This window comes from Rhinolophus ferrumequinum, chromosome 24 (genome assembly GCF_004115265.2).
Source record: "Rhinolophus ferrumequinum isolate MPI-CBG mRhiFer1 chromosome 24, mRhiFer1_v1.p, whole genome shotgun sequence".
NCBI classification, from domain to species: domain Eukaryota; kingdom Metazoa; phylum Chordata; class Mammalia; order Chiroptera; family Rhinolophidae; genus Rhinolophus; species Rhinolophus ferrumequinum.
Genome location: NC_046307.1, coordinates 8884449 through 8901456, shown reverse-complemented (window position 1 = coordinate 8901456; position 17008 = coordinate 8884449). Strand labels below are relative to the sequence as shown.

General features: G+C 38.9%; 1 protein-coding gene across 2 annotated transcripts in view; it reads right to left on the bottom strand.

Moving 5' to 3' along the window:
* Window positions 1-17008, bottom strand: part of RAD50 (RAD50 double strand break repair protein) — an 80914-nt gene that overhangs the window by 52392 nt on the left and 11514 nt on the right. For both annotated transcript variants that reach the window (XM_033096552.1, XM_033096553.1), the window contains exons 3-5: window positions 11214-11365; window positions 6210-6395; window positions 5668-5872 (exon numbers count right to left, since the gene is read on the bottom strand). In XM_033096552.1, coding sequence (XP_032952443.1) covers window positions 5668-5872; window positions 6210-6395; window positions 11214-11365 — 543 coding nt within the window. The remainder of the gene's footprint in view (window positions 1-5667; window positions 5873-6209; window positions 6396-11213; window positions 11366-17008) is intronic.

The window sequence follows — 17008 nt, the reverse complement described above, 5'->3', positions numbered from 1 at the left end:
GCAATTCTTATCGCTCACCCCTTTTACCTGATTTATTTAACCCAGGCTCCTCCTCACACAATCCTCTTCTGATAAGCTTGTATGTATAAATATATTCATATATACATATGAATGCATACACATATGTATTACATATATGCAAAAAAAGCTGCTGGTAGGATACATCTGGGAGGTCAGAAACGCGGAGAGGGAAGAACATCTCTTACTCTTTAACTAATATTCTTCTATATTTTTTCATTGTGAGCATATATTACTTTTAAAAGAAAAAAATGCAAAATAATAAAAAGATACATAAAATGGCTTTCAGTCTCTTTGATTTTTCCCCATTCTGTAAGGTGCAGCTCAGCTATGCCTCCTTCACGAAGGCCTTGTGATAGATTTCTATTCAAGGCCATCACTTTTTTGAACAGCATTACTGAGATATAATTCACATACCACACAATTCATCCATTTAAAGTGTACAGTTCAATGTCTTTTAGTATACTCACAGAGCTGTATAACCATCACCATAATCTAATCTTAGGACATTTTCAACTTCTAAAAATAAACCCTGTACCCATTAGCCATCACTATTCACTTCTCTCTACCACCTACCCTAGGCAATTGCAAATCTATTTTGTCTCCATATAGATTTGCCTACTCCTCACATTTCAAATAAATGGAATCATACAGTATGTGGTCTTTTGTGATTGGCTTCTTTTCCTTAACATGCTTTTCAGGTTCTTGCATGTTGTAGCATGTACCAGAACTTCATTCCTTTTAAGGCTTAATAATACTCCAATATGTGGATGTCACATTTTATTGATCAGTTATTGATAGGTTAGTGGACATTTGAGTTGTTTTCATTTTTCGGCTATTAGGAATAATGCTGCTCTGAACAGTCATACACCAGTTTTTGTGCAGACGTACGTTTTAATTTCGCTTGGGTCTAAGATACTTCAGAGTAAACTGCTAGGTCATATTGTAACTCTATCTTTAACATTTTGAGGAGCTTGCTGAACTATTTCCCAAAGTGGTTGCACCATTTTACATTCCCACCAGCATGTATGAGGGTTCCAATTTCTCTACATCCTCACCAACACTTATTATATTATTTTTTTGATTTATAGACATTCCAGTGGGTGTGAAGTGACATCTCACTGTGCTTTTGATTTGCATTTTCCTGATGAACAATGTCCTCAAACATCTTTTTATACCCTCATTGGATACACACACACTTTGCAGAAGTATCTATTCAGATCTTTTGCCCATTTTCAAATTGTTATTCGTTTTTTTATTATTGAGTTATACTTGTTCTTTATATGTTCCAGATACAAGTCCCTTATCAGATATAAGACTTGCATACATTTTCCCCATTTTGTGGTTGTCTTTTTGCTTTCTTGATGGTATAGTTTGTAGAACAGAAGATTTTTATTCTGATGACATCCACTTTCATCTTTTTGTTTCTTTTCTCACCTGTGCTGTAGTCACCATCTTTTAACTCCTAGACAATCTATGTTCTCTAGGTGACAAGGCACAGTGTATCATTTGTGTGCCTCTTCAATTTACTTCTTTGTAAGCCTATCTTCTAAAAGTTAGTTTCTCCAACTAGATTTTAAGTTCTTTAAAAGCAAGGTCTCAGTCTTCGGCTTCCTTATCCCAAAGAGCACCTAGCACAGTGCTATCCACAAAACAATAGATATTTCCTGAGGCATGCATTAATGTCAATCAGCACTGGGACAGAAACAAAACTAAAGCTTTTATAGTTTGTAATTCAAAGATCTATACCAGTATTTATAGGTGAGTTTAAAAAAAAAATCAGTAATTTTTAAATGTTTTTTTCAACAAAAAAAAATCTTCTACTGTCTGAAACCTAGAAAACAGCCATTTTCAAGACTGCTCTGATTTCCTTAGATCAGGAATACCTTAAGAGCAAGGATGCTGTCTAGTCCTCGCATACCTGTGGCCTCAAGCATAGGCTACCCATGCACACAGGACACTCAGTAAATGCTTGTGAAATGAATGGGATTTGCTTAAGGTATTTGTATAAACCAAAGCGTTTAGAAAGCCATACATCTGCAAATACAGTCAGGCATTGGTTCACGACAGGGATGTCCTGAGAATGCATTGTTAAGCGATGTGTCACTGTGCAAACATCAGAGTGCACTCATGCAAACCTAGATGGCACAGCCCACCACACAGCTAGGCTATACGGCAGAGCCTACTGCTCCTAGGCTACAAGCCTGTACAGCGTGTTACTGTACTGAACACGGTAGGCAACTGTCACACAGCGGAATTTGTGTATCTAAATGTAGAAAAGCTGCAGTACGGTTGACCCTTGAACAACACCGGTTTGAACTGCATAGGTCCGCTTATACGTCCTTAGCATGAATGGAGCTGGCAGGACTGGAAGTTGCTCTGGGTGAGTCAGTGAGTGAGTGGGGGTGAATGAGAAGGCTGACGACGTTACTGTAAACTACTGTAAATTTCATAAACACTGTACATTTAGGCTACATTAAATTTATAAAAAATATTTTTCTTCAATAATAAATTAACCTTAACTTACTGTAACTTGTTTACTTTGTAAACTTTAAATTTCCCATTCTTTTGTAATAACACTTAAGCTTAAAATACAAACACATTGTACAGCTGTACAATATTCTTTCTTTATATCCTTATTCTATAATCTTTTTTCCATTTTTAACTTTTTAAACTTTTTTTGTTGAAACCTAGGACACAAACATACACATTAGCCGAGGCCTACAGAGGGTCAGGACCATAACATCACTGTCTTCCATCACCACATCTCATCCCACTGGAAGGTCTGCAGGGGCGGGAACACACCTGGAGCTGCAATCGCCGAAGACAGCAATGTCTTCTTCTGGAAGACGTCCTGAAGGACCTGCCTGGGGATCTTCTTAAGTGGGTGTCACTCTTCAGAAATAGTCCATGGTGGTTTCTTTTTCTCATCACAGGTTTGCTTGTAAGCAGAAAATATACCATGAACATTCCTCTCTACTAATGAAAACCTTTCAGTGTTGGGGTCCATGTTATCAAACTTTTTAAGGAGTTTGTTGAGTTCTGCAAAAACTTCTGCTAAAGCCTTCACTATGCATTTTCTTGGGGGTTCTTCTTTTTCTTCTCTTGCAGTTTCCTTTTCTCCTGCCTCTTCCCCAGTTATGTGTTCCTGCTACAGTTCTAACCACTTCTCATTAGTCAATTCCTCAGGAACCCCCTCTCGGAGCTCCTCCATGTTGTCCTCATCAACACCCAGGTTCAAGTTGTTTGCCATCTCAACCACAGCCGAGGGGACTTCTGTAACCTCCTCATCCTGGCAAGTCCTAGGAAGTCATGGTGAACTTAAATGTCTTCTTCCAGATGCCATTCATACACTTCTTGGTGATACCACCCCACGCTCAAGCAAGGTTCTTGATGCAGTCATAGAGGTTATAATTCTTCCAGAATTGCATCAGTGTCTTCTTAGAGTCTTCTTCAGTTGTAGCAATAGCCTGGGCAAAGGTCCTCCTCAGGCAGGAGGCCTTAAAAGCTGCCATCATTCCTTGATCCACTGGTTGGATCAAAGAGGTGGTGACTGGAGGCAGAAACACCACTTTGATATTGCAATGAAGATCACCAATAAAAGGAGGACATCCGGGAGCACGGTCAACAATAAGCAAAATCTTGATAGGTATGTTATTCTCCAAACAGTACTTTTCCATTTCACGGGCACAGCAATTCAGGGGGACATCTTGGAAGAGGAGCTGGGTCATCCATGACTTCTTACTGCTCCTCTGGTACCGGTAGTGTGTGCTTACTGATATGCTTGAAGGCCCTGGGGTTCTCACTATGCCAGATCACAAAGGGTTTCAATTTGCAGCCTGCAAGATGGTCCCCAAGTAAGACTATTATTCTGTCCTTAAAAGCCTTCAGGCATCCATTTCCAGAATAGGAAGGTTTCATTCATATTGAATATTTGCTCTGGCAAGTAATTTCCCCCTGAATCAGCTTTTCTAGCGTTTCCAAAAATTCCTCAATTGCTTTCACACCAGCACTCGAAGACTCACCACTTACTTTCACATTATGTAATGAATAACTATTCTTGAATAGCTTAAACCCCCACAGCTAGCAATAAATTCACACAGTAGTAGGGTCCAGCCTTTTCTTTCAACATTGCATACAAACTTTTTGCTTTGGCTGTGATCGTCATGGTGCTGAAAGGGATACGCTTCTGTGTTTGGTCTTCAATCCAGATCATCAGAAGTTTCTCCATGTCTGGTACAAGTCGTTCTTGAATTTTCATCATCTTTTTGACTTCAGTGGAGCAGATCCTTTACTGTGTTTCCCCGAAAATAAGACCTAACCAGACCATCAACTCTATTGCATCTTTTGGAGCAAAAATTATGACTGGGTATTATGTTATGCTATGTTACGTTATGTTATATTTTATTAGACCGGGTATTATATTATATATTATACTATATAAGACCAGGTTTTATATTAATTTTTGCTCCAAAAGACGCACTGGAGCTGATGGTCCGCCTACGTCTTATGTTCGGGGAAACATGGTAATAATTTCCATCACTTCGCTCTTGTTCCTCAAGATCGTAGCCATGGTAAAATGGGACATGCCTGATGGGCAAGCAGTAACCATCACTGATTTTCCACCTCTGTAGTCTTTAATCACTTTTTTTTTTTTTTTAAGGAGGACGCAGCTCACAGTGCAGGGATCAAACCAGCAACCTTGGTGTTATCAGCACCACGCTCTAACCAACTGAGCCAACCGGCCACCCCTTTAATCACTTTTAATTTAGTTTCCAGGTCAATCCCTCAATGGGGCCTCTTACTAGCAACATTAGCAGTGGATTTTGTACACTTAGGGGCCATGATGAACAAAATAACACAAGATTAAATAAAGCACAAGAGAAAATGATGCAATGAAGAGACACGGTACACATGAGATGAGGCTGCTGTCAGCACAGTGGAGCGCACTGTTTTACAGCAAACATTTTTTATAAGTAAAAAGAATACAGTATAAAAGAATGATAAAAGTACAGTAGATACATAAAACAGTAACCTAGTCATTTATTATCAGTGTCACGTATTATGTATGTGCTATACTTTTATACAACTGGTAGCACAGGTTTCTTTATACCAGTATCACCACAAACCCAAGAGAACCGCACTGCACTATAACGTTAGGATGGCTACAGAGTCACTAGGCGATAGGAAGTTTTCAGCTCTATTATAATCTTAGGTGACCACATCATACATATGATCCGTTGTTAGCCAAAACATCATTATATGGTGCATGATTGTATATCAATATGCTATGCATCAATTCCAAAATTTGTCAACAACATCCTGCAAATTATAAAAATTCCCTAGAAAGATCTGTCAGTTAAAAAAAAAATATTAAGAATACAGAACAGTACAGTTGGGCCATTACACTGATATTTAACAACCAGCGATCTGCATTACTAATCTCTCAAATCCAAGGTCTTTGGGCAATTTTAAGACAAACCATTTAATGCAGACCTAAGACATTAAACCATAACATTCTGTAGTCTCTGGTAATTTTTTTAAGCAACATGTACACAATTAAAATTCATATAAAAGTAAAGTGCTTAAGGGCAAGTGCTACCACAGTAAAAGGTGACTTTCTCCTTAGCATACAAGAAATCAAATTACCTTCAATGGATCAAGTTCGTTCTCATAGGATTTGACAATTTCCTTTGAAGATCTTAACTGAGCTTCCTTATTAGTAATCTGATCGCGAATCTCACAAGCTTTTTCCTTATTTTGCTTCAGGTATTTTAGTTCTGTTTGACATTCTTTTACTTTCTGACCTTGTGTCTGACGTACCTGCCGAAGAGTTTCCAAGGCTTTAATGTACCTTGAAGATATTAAATAAAAATTAAATTTCTGGGTAAGGAAATGATAGTATATTCAAACAACGGAATATTATACAGTCATTAAAAGAGTTTTTAATAACTTAGAAAATGCTTATGACATAACGGTAAATGAAAAAGTTACATATACACTGTCAACCAGGTAAACATGCATAGAAAATAAACTGAAAGGAAATACGCCCACTGGTTGCTACTGAGAGAGAGTTAGTAACTGATGACTTACTTGCTTTTAAAATTTAATCTGTTTAAAAAAGAAGAATCCAATTGCTACCGTGGCTCAATAACTTAATGGGCTACAAAGTCTAATTAAAGGTTACAAACCTTGTTGCTGAAAAAATGTCATCAAATTTTTGCTTCAAAGCCTTTCCTTCACTTAAAGGCCAATTAGAATCTTCTTGATGACAGAAAATGACATTATTCAGCACAGACTTGGAAACCCCAAGACAACTTATCATCTCTCGGTCAATTTCTGCACACTTAGAGCTGAGACTGACCTTTTCGCCATGCCTATAGAAAACGAAAATCAAGAATTCATGTAAAATAACCTCCAGTTGAACTATTCTATTGCTTAATCAATCCTTTATGGTATACTTGTACAAAACAAAACAAAGTTCCCTCATTCATCCTGTGTTGCAATAGCTTTCTCACACTAAAAAATATTCTGAAATGATTCAGCACTGCTCACTGATGAAAAAGTATGTAAAACAGGGTGGTAGAGAAAAAGATGCCAGAATTTATTTGTCCTCTTTGGACTTTTAAATATAATAATTTAAAATATTTATAGACAATACACAGAGGAAAATAAACTATCTCCCACCCGTAAAACCTAAAAATAAGGAAAATAAGAGACTTAAAAGAATAAAACAAAACACGATGATCCACAGCAGACAGGCAAAGGGGATTTAAACAAAAACACCGAAAGACTGTGTAGTTTAGATAAAGGGTTGTTCAGTAACAGACACATGGTAAAGGAGAGTAAAGGTAACCCTTTGTGGTACCCATCTAAGCAAATTCAGGGAGGATTCTTAATCAGTAGGCCTCAAGTTCTAGGGTCACACTGACAAAGCAATCCAATCGAGAGAACTCCCTCAGAGTCCTTTAAATGATTTTCCTACATCATTAAACCCAGAGCCAGGAGCATCCCTGCCCCTGGGTTCCAAGAGATCTCTCAATATCTTTCAGCAGAAGGACAAATCCACTATTTTCTTTCACATCTTCTGTCCAGTATCTGTTAACTAGATTAGGTGGACAGAAGCCGTGGCTGTCTTTACTGTCGTTTATATATTCCAATACGTATGTTACACTGAATGAATTGAGAATGTTTTGTGGAGAGATGACACACATAGATCAGGAGGTTGTCACATTAGACCAGGAAAAGATGATGGTACATAGCTTAAACTAGAATGGCCGTCGTAGAGATGGAGAAAAACACACTCAAAAGACATTTATGTTACATCCATACGACTTGGTACCACGTTTCCCCGAAAATAAGACCTAGCCGGACCATCAGCTCTAATGTGTCTCTTGAAGCAAAAATTAATATAAGACCCGGTCTTGTTTTACTGTAAGACCTGACCTGGTATTATCTAACATAATATAATACAAGTTCTGGTCTTATATTAATTTTTGTTCCAAAAGATGCATTAGAGCTGATGGTCCAGCGAGGTCTTATTTTCAGGGAAACAGGGTAATGGACTGAATATGGAGAGCAAGGAAGGTGTCAGGATAGACTAGGTTCTTGGCTTGTGTCACTGAATAGATAGTGGTGTCATACACTGAGAGGAAGAGCACTGCAAGAGGACCAGATTGTAGGAGGTTTTTAAGGGGAGTCAAGTGTGAAGGATGATGAACTTGGTATGGTTGAATCTGAGGTGTTTTTGAAACAACTGGTAGAAAATGAGAGAGGCAGTTAGGCACATGGGTCTGGAAACAAGTCTGGCCTGGAGAGATACATTTGTGAGTCACCTATGAATACACAGTAATTTGAGTGATATGAATGAGATTATCTAGGAAGAGAACACAGAGCACAAACAAAAGAGGATCTAGGAGTAAGCCTACAGAACTCCAACCTTTATTGATGGGTAGAATGTGGGTATAAGGGAAAGAAAGAGGGATCAGTGTTGTGACATGTCATGGAAGTCTAAAAAGACTGTTTATGTAAGAAGTGATTAACAACTACCATTTACTGAGTTATAGTACACAGAACAATGGCCCTCCAAAGGTGTCTATATTCTAATCCCTGGAATTGTGAATGTGTTAGGTTATGTGGCAAAGGGGAATTAAGATTACAGATGAAATTAAGGTTGCCCATCACCTGACTTTAGATTATCCTGGATTATCTGGGTGGGGCCAAGGTAGTCACAAGGGTCCTTAAATGTGGGAGAGGGAGGTAGAAGAGGTGAAAACTGTCCACCATTGCTGGCTTTGAAGATGGAGGAAAAGGGCCATGAGCCAAGGAATGTGGGTGGCCTCTAAAAGATGGAAAGAGCAAGGAAATAGATTTTTCCTTAAAGCCTCCAAATAGGAACATAGCCCTGACAACACCCTGACTTTAGGCCAGTGAGACCCAACTCAAGCTTCTAAATTACAGAACTGTAAGATAATAAATTTGTGTTGTTTTAAGCCACTGGGTTTGTGGTTTGTTATAGCAGTCACAGAAAACTAATACATGAGCTCTTACTACATTCGAGGTCGGACAATTAAGTTCGTGAACTCATCCTCATAAAAGTGCTACATACATCATTGCTGAATATCACTACAGTCACCTTCGAAGTACTCCCCTTAGGAAGCTATGCAGCCACGCCAGTGCCTAGTCCATCTTTCAAAGCAATTTTGGAATTCTTTCTGGAATGGCCATCAGAGCTGTCATCGTATTACCCTTGATGTCCAGAATGTCATCAAAATGCCTGCCTTTCAATATTTCCTTTACCTTTGGGTAATGAAAGAAGTTGTTGGGGGCCAGATCAGGTGAGTAGGGAGGGTGTTCCAATAGTTATTTGTTTACTGGCTAAAAACTCCCTCACAAACAGTGCCGTGTGAGCTGGTGCATTGTCGTGATGCAACAGCCATGAATTGTTGGCAAAAAGTTCAAGTCATCTAATTTTTTTCTTGCAGCCTTTTCAGCACTTCCAAGTAGTAAACTTGGTTAACTGTTTGCCAGTTGTCATAAATTCATAATGAATAATCTCTCTGATATCAAAAAAGGTTTAGCAACATCGTTCTGACTCTTGATTTGGACTGACGGAACTTTTTTAGTTGTGAAGAATTGGCTGACTTCCATTGTGCGCTTTGATGCTTTGTTTCAGGGTCGCATTGGTACACCCATGTTTCATCACCAGTGATAACACGGCCCAAAACATAGTCTTGCCCCTATAAAAGGTCTTGGCAAACTTCGATTCTCCTTTGCTTTTGTTCATTGGTGAGCTCCTTCAGGACCATTTTTGCACACACCTTTCTCATGCCAAGATTTTCAGTTAAGATTTTCCTAACTGTTTCTCTTTCGATGTTTACTTGGTCTGCTATGCTTCTCACAGTCAGCTGACGAATTTGACACACAATTCAATGAATTTTTGCAATGTTTTTGTCAGTTCTGCTCATTAATGGCTGCCCTGACTTCTCTTCATCAGTGACGTGTTCTCTCCCCTCAGAAAAACATTTAATCCATTTGTACACCGCCATTTCCCTCATAGGATTATCCCCGTAACTTGGACAAACATGTCCCTGATTTCACTTCCACTCTTGCCATGTTTAACAAGAAATTTAAGGTTTGTTCGTGGCTCTAATTCAAGCTCAGACATTCTCGCTACGGCACACAAAAACGAGCAACAACAACAACGAACGCCACTCAGCCACATGTCAATACGAACACAGCTGTGAGATACTGATATACCAAGGTTATGAAATCTTACCGAGCTGTTTGTACAGTGCTGCCAATGTAAGCGCACAGTGGCAAGTTTGCGAACTTAATTGTCAGACCTCATATTAGGCATTTTATATGTATTAGCTCAATCTTTCTTGATATATACAGTGATAATGAATCCCGATTTTACAAATGAAAAAAATAGAGGCTCACTCACTATGAGGTCTATTTTACATAGCAACAGCATTATCTTCATTAACACAGAGGTTATTAGTGACCTTAGTTGGAGATATTTCAATAGAAGAATAGGGCTAGAGGAGAAGTGAGGAGGAAGTAAAGAAATGGAAACAGTATCAACAACTCTTTGGGAAGATTAGCTGTAAATAGGGGAAGATGGACACAGTAACTGGAGTAAAATGAAATGCGAGGGTATGGGAGAGACCTGAGTGTGTTTAGAAGTCAATGAAAATAACCCGCCTGAGAAGCCAGTGGCTACTATAAGTGTCTCTAACACATAACAGGTACTAAACATTCTTGGTTAAATAAAGGAAATATTTAATTAGTTTAACAAACAAATGAATGAAAAGTAGTCGTAAGGTGATCCTTAAGTAATCTGTTCAACAAAGATAAAGCCTTGAAGCCAGGGCAACCTAATTTCAAAATCCATATTCACTATAAGAGCACACCTGCTCTAACAGAATGCTAACAGTTGAAAGAGACAAATTATTACTCTTTCCTACTTGTCTGCTTCTAATCTCACTCATCCCTACACATGACACAGCGGTACCTCAGTTTTCGAACGTAATCCGTTCCAGAAAACCGTTCAAGTCCTGAAACTTTCGAAAACAGCCGACAACTGGGCCTCAGGATCTTGCACTCAGCAGAAGCCGCATGACATGTTCGACTTTTCTGAGTTGTGTTCGAAAACTGAAGCACTTACTTCCAGGTTTATGGCGTTCGTAAACCGAAATGTTCATCAACAGAGACGTTCAAAAACCAAGGTATTACTGTACTAGCATTTTTCATTCATTCAATCTGTGTTTGAGTGATTATGCACCTTCAATTCAGCAACTGTTCATAAATTACTCAAAGGAATAGAGCATTGTCATAAATCTTTAACGGAATCATTGTTTAACTGATAAATATCAGGTTGGTACAAAAGTAATTGCAGTTTTTGCATTTATTTTTACCCTTTTAAACCACAATTACTTTTGCACCAATCTAAGAGTAATCAAAATAAAAAATTTAATGGTGATAGTGGGTGAGGCTGTGCATATGTGTGAGCAGGGAATATACACGAACTTTACTTTCTGCTCAATTTTACTGAGAACCTAAAATTGCTGTAAAAAATAAATGTTAAAAAAATTAATGTGCTAACTAAAATAAGCTAAAATAGTAGGGAAAAAAATATAAAGAAACTGAAAGGCAGAAAAATGAAGATATTCAAATATAAAATATACACCTACTTTGTTCTAGTAATGACTCCTTCCAGGGTTTTAAATTCGGTCTTTTTGCTTTTCTGAGTACACACCATGGATCTCTGCACAGCTACGAGCTCTCCATTGACATCACGAAACTGCAGACGAATCTGGGCTCTAACATCTGTTTCTTGAGCAACCTTTGAAGATAGAATAGAAAAATATGCTACCTTCATAAGTATTAGAACGTTGGTTCTAAAAGAATATATAAGCAATCGTACGGAAAATGAGAGGACAAAAAAAGAATTTAATTTTACTATGTAATTGACTTACTAAAATTGTATTATATACCTCCTTCTGTTATTCAGCATCATTAAGAGATCATGCATGTGATTTTTCCAATAAATTTTATCTTTTTAACTGCCAAAAGTGTTTTTAAAATATTTAAAATGTGGCATGCTCCTAACTCCGAAGGCTGCCGGTTCGATTCCCACATGGGCCAGTGGGCTCTCAACCACAAGGTTGCCGGTTCAATTCCTTGAGTCCCACAAGGGATGGTGGGCTCCGCCCCCTGCAAGTAAGATTGAACAGGGCACCTTGAGCTGAGCTGCCTCCTGGATGGCTCAGTTGGTTGGAGTATGTCCTCTCAATCACAAGTTTGCCGGTTTTACTCCCACAAGGGATGGTGGGCTGTGCCCCTGCAACTAGAAACGGCAACTGGACCTGGAGCTGAGCTGTGCCCGACACAACTAAGACGGAAAGGACAACAACTTGAAGCTGAACGGCACCCTCCACAACTAAGATTGAAAGGACAACAACTTGACTTGGAAAAAAGGCCTGGAAGTACACACTGTTCCCCAATAAAGTCCTGTTCCCCTTCCCCAATAAAATCTTAAAAAAAAAAAATTTAAAACAATCACAAGGTTACAGAAAAGTAGAAATACAGTATACATAACTTTTTCCTCCTGAACCACTTGAGAGTAAGTTGCTGACCTGCTGTCCCATTACCAATAATTCCTACAACACAAGTACATTTCCAACCATAAAAATCAGGAAATTGATACTGATATATTACTACCATATAGTCCTCAGATACCATTCAAGTGTTGGCAATTGTACCAAAATATCTTTAAAAAACCCACCTCAGAATTACGCATTGTATTACACCCTGTTCCAAATTACACATTGTTATCATGTCTCTTTAGTTTCTTTTAGTCTAGAACAGTTCCTCAGATTTTCCTTGACTTCATGACTGATAATTTTGAAAATTACAGAATGTCTCCCAAAATTTGGGTTTGTCTAATATTTCTTTATGACTATAATCAGATTATGCATCTTTGGAGGAATATTACAAAAGTGATGATGTGTTCGTTCATTGCATCTTATCAGATGGAACATGATTTCAATTTATGTCATTACTGAGGATGTTAACGGCAACCTCTTGATAAACATGGTATCTGCCAGGCTTCTTCACCATAAAGTTATTTTTTATACATCGCTATTAATAAATATTTGGGAGATATATTAAGCCCATGTAAATATCTTGTACCTTATCAAGCTATTCTCCACTAGTTTTAGCATTGAGTAATGTTTCTTACATGAATGAATTATTACTATACTTGTCAAATACTAATTTTGTAGTTCTATTATTCCTCCTACATTTATTAGGATTCTATGAACTTCCAGTCAAGATGGTATAGTCCATAAATGCTGTGCTCGCCTCCTCCCACAACCACAGCAAAATTACAACTAAACTACAGAACAACTATCATCGGGAACCACCTGAGGTCTAGCTGAACAGAAGTCCTATAACTGAGAATATAAAGCAGCAGCCAGGTCAGACTGGTAGGAGAGGTGGAGACATGGAACAGGCAGTTCCCACACCCATGTGTGGTGGTTAAGAATTGGGAAGGATATCTTGGCTGCAGAGGTCCCCCCTGAAGCGTGAAGAGTCCCAGCTCCACACCGGACTCCCCAGCCGGGAGCACCAGTGCCAGGAAGAGGAATCCCCGTAACACCTGTCTGTGAAAATCAGCAGGGATTACATCCATGTGAAACAGAGTGCTGCAGGAGATCAAGCTGTCCTCTTAAATGGCCCGCGGATGGACTTGCTTGCTCACAAACTCATTTGTCTGGGCTCCAGGGCAGGGGCAGCAGCTTGAAAAGGACCAGAGATATACAAAGAAGAACTAAATTGACTAGCTTCAGGACAAGGGATGGACGGGCAGGGACCCCCCCCCACCCCGGGGCAGCTGTCCCTGGGGATGGAAGTGTTGGCAGGCGCCACTGTTCTTTTGTTGAACTCCCCTCCCACTCAGCCAGCAGGCACAGGTGGACACCCAATCTGAGTCTCTATTAACCTGGCTAACACTGTTTACCCTGCCCTGCTAACTCTCTGATACCCCCTCCCACTCAAGTTGCCAGCACAGCCCAAGCCTCTTCCAGTGCCTGCTCCACACAAATGCCCTGCCTCGGCTTGTGCTGTGGACCTTCCAAAAATCTTTCCAAGGTCCACAACCCCAAACAAGCAGCATCTACTTCTTGCTAAACACCCCTAAGTCCAGCATAAGCAGTAACCGGTCTCAACTTGCACTGTAACTTCCATCAGGTGGCCCCAAACCTGGCATAAGTGGTAGCCAGTCTTGGCTTGAAACAGCTTTAACTAAGTGGCCACAAGCCCGGCACAAGTTGGCACTGGCTTTGGTTCACAAAATGACATCTCCCAAGTGCCTCCAAGCACAGCACAAGCATCAGCCAACAGTAGATCAGTTCGTATCTCTTACCAGACGACCTCAAGCCCAGCACAAGCAGCGGCTAACCTTGGCTTTCACCGAAGTCCCTCCCAAGAGGATCTAGAACTAACACACCCTGTAGCCAGCTTCAGACCACAGCAAAGTACCACCCAACCAGCTACACAGATGACAACCCCAAAGGGCAGACTCAGCGGGCACCAGAGCCTCGCTAAAGCGATTTCTGCTCCGTGAGGTCAGCCCACACACAAAAGCTCATCCATTGTAGTCATGGCAAGCACTCACAGCCAGTCAGCCTGAGGGTCTGACATGCTAACAGCAATCAAGACTCAAGTACAACAGGAGGGCACACACAATCCACACAAGGGACACCCCTGGCACAGCTGGCTCAGGTGACCAGAGAGACTATGCCACTGGGCCCCACAGAAAATGTACTACATAGGCCATTCTGCCAAGACCAGGAGATACAGCAGCTCTACCTAATACACAGAAACAAACACAGGGAATCAGCCAAAATGAGGAGACAAAGAAACATGTCTCAGATGAAAGAACAGGACAAAGCTCCAGGAAAAAAACTAAATGAAATGGAGACAAGCAACCTACCAGATACAGAGTTCAAAACAGGGTTATAAGGCTGCTCAATGAACTTAAAGAAAACAATAGATGAATTCAGTGAGAACTTCAACAAAGAGATAGAAAACATAAAAAAGAAACAGTCAGAAATGAAGATCACAGTAACAGAAAAGAATACACTAAAGGAAATCAACAGAAATTACATGAAGCACAGGATCGAACAGCAATCTGGAAGATAAGGTAGCAGAAAACACCCAATTGGAACAGCAAAAAGAAAAAAGAAGTTTTTAAAATAAGGATAGTTTAAGGGACCTCTGGGACAACATCAAGTGCACCAACAGTCACCTCATAGGGCTACCAGAAGGAGGAGAGAGAAAGAGATTGAAAATCTACTTGAAGAAATGACAAAAACTTTCCTGGCAAAAGAAATAGACATATGCGTCCAGGAAGTGCAGAGGTTTCCAAACAATATGAACCCAAAGAAGCCCCCACCAAGACACATCGTAATTAAAATGCCAAAGGTTAAAGACAAAGAGTCTTTAAAGTAGCAAGAGGAAAGCAGTTAGTTATGTAGAAGGCACCTCAGATAAGACAATCAGCTGATTTTGCACCAGAAACTTTGCAGCCACAAGGGACTGGCATGAAATATTTGAAGCGATGAAAAGCAAAGACCTATAACCAAGATTACTCTACCCAGAAAGGTTATCATTTAGAATCAAAGGAAAGATAGAGTTTTCCAGACAAGAAAAAAATAAAGGAGTTCATCACCACTAAATCAGTATTATAAAAAACTGTTAAAGGAACATCTTTTAAGGAAAAATCTATAAAAAATATGAATAAGAAAATATAGAAAAAGAATTCTCACCGACAAAGGCAAACACAATAAAAGCAGTGGATCAACCAATTATAAAGCTGGTACAAAGGTTAAAAGGCAAAAGCAGGAAGATCATGTGTAACTACAACAACAAATTACGGGATATACATACGCACACACACACACACACACACACACAAAAGAAGTAAAAAATGACAAAAACATAAACATGAAGGCAGTTGAGTAAAAATTGTAGTGATTTTAGAATGTGTTCAAAATTAAGCGGCCATCAACTTAAAAGAGACTGCTATACACACAGCTTGAAATTTTTGTGAAGCACATGGTAACTACGAACCAAGTCTACAAGATTTTTGAAATAAAAGTAAAAGAAAGCAATCCAAACATAACACTATAGAAAGTCATCAACATACCGGAGAGCAAGAAAATAAGGAACAAAGAAGAACTAAAAAACATTCATAAAACAATAAAATGATAACGACATACCTATCAATAATTACTTTAAATGTAAATGGACTAAACGCTCCAATCAAAAGACAAGGTAGGGTGGATGAATGGATATAAAACAAGCCCCATATACACATATACTGTCTAAGAGACCCATTTCAGGTCAATAGACACACAGAGCATGAAAAGAAAGAGATGGAAAAAGATGTTTAGTGCAAATAGAAATGAAAAATAAACTAGAGTAGCAATACTTACATCACACAATAGACTTTAAAAATAGACTTTAAAAAGCTTTAACAAGAGTCAAAGAAGGACTCTTCGTAATGATAAAGAATCAATCCAACAAGAAGATATAACTCCTATGAACATCTAGACACCCAATGTAGAAGCACCTAAATATATAAAGCAAATATTGACGGACATAAAGGAAGAGAGCTTCAGCAATACAGTAATAGTAGGGAACTTTAACACCCCATACTGACATCAATGGATAGTCATCCAGACAAAAAAATCAACAAGGAGACAGTGGCTTTAAATGACACACTAGACCAGATGGATTTGACATTTCATAACATTTTACCCATAAGCAGAATATACATTCTTTTCAAGTGCACATGGAACATTTTCCAGGACAGACCCAATGTTAGGCCATGAAACAAGTCTCAGTAAATTTAAGAAGACTGAAATCATATCAAGCATCTTCTCTGATCACAATGCTATAAAACTAGAATCAATTACAAGGAGAAAACTAAACATATGGAGGCTAAATAACATGCTATAAACAATGAATGGGTTAACAACGAGATCAAGACAAAAATCAAAAGGCACCTTGACACAAATGAAAATGAAAACACAAAGACCCAAAATCTATGGGACACAACCAAAGCAGTTCTAAGAAGAAAGTTCATAGTAATACAGGCCTACCTCAAGAAATATGAAAAATCTCAAATAAACAATCTAATCTCACACCTAAAGGAACTAGCAAAAAAGAAGGATAAACAAAGCCCAAAGTGAGTAGAAGGAAGAAAACAATAGAGATCAGAGCAGAAATAAACAGTCTATTTAAATGTAAAATCCGAAACCATAAAACTCCCAGAAGAAAACATGTAAACTGCCTATATTTCACAGCACTCTTAGCTGTAGATTTTTGGATTTGTCTCTTTGGGTAAGGGAAACAAAAGATAAAAATAAACAAATGGGACTACATCAAACTAAAGAGTTTTTGCATAGTGAAGGAAACC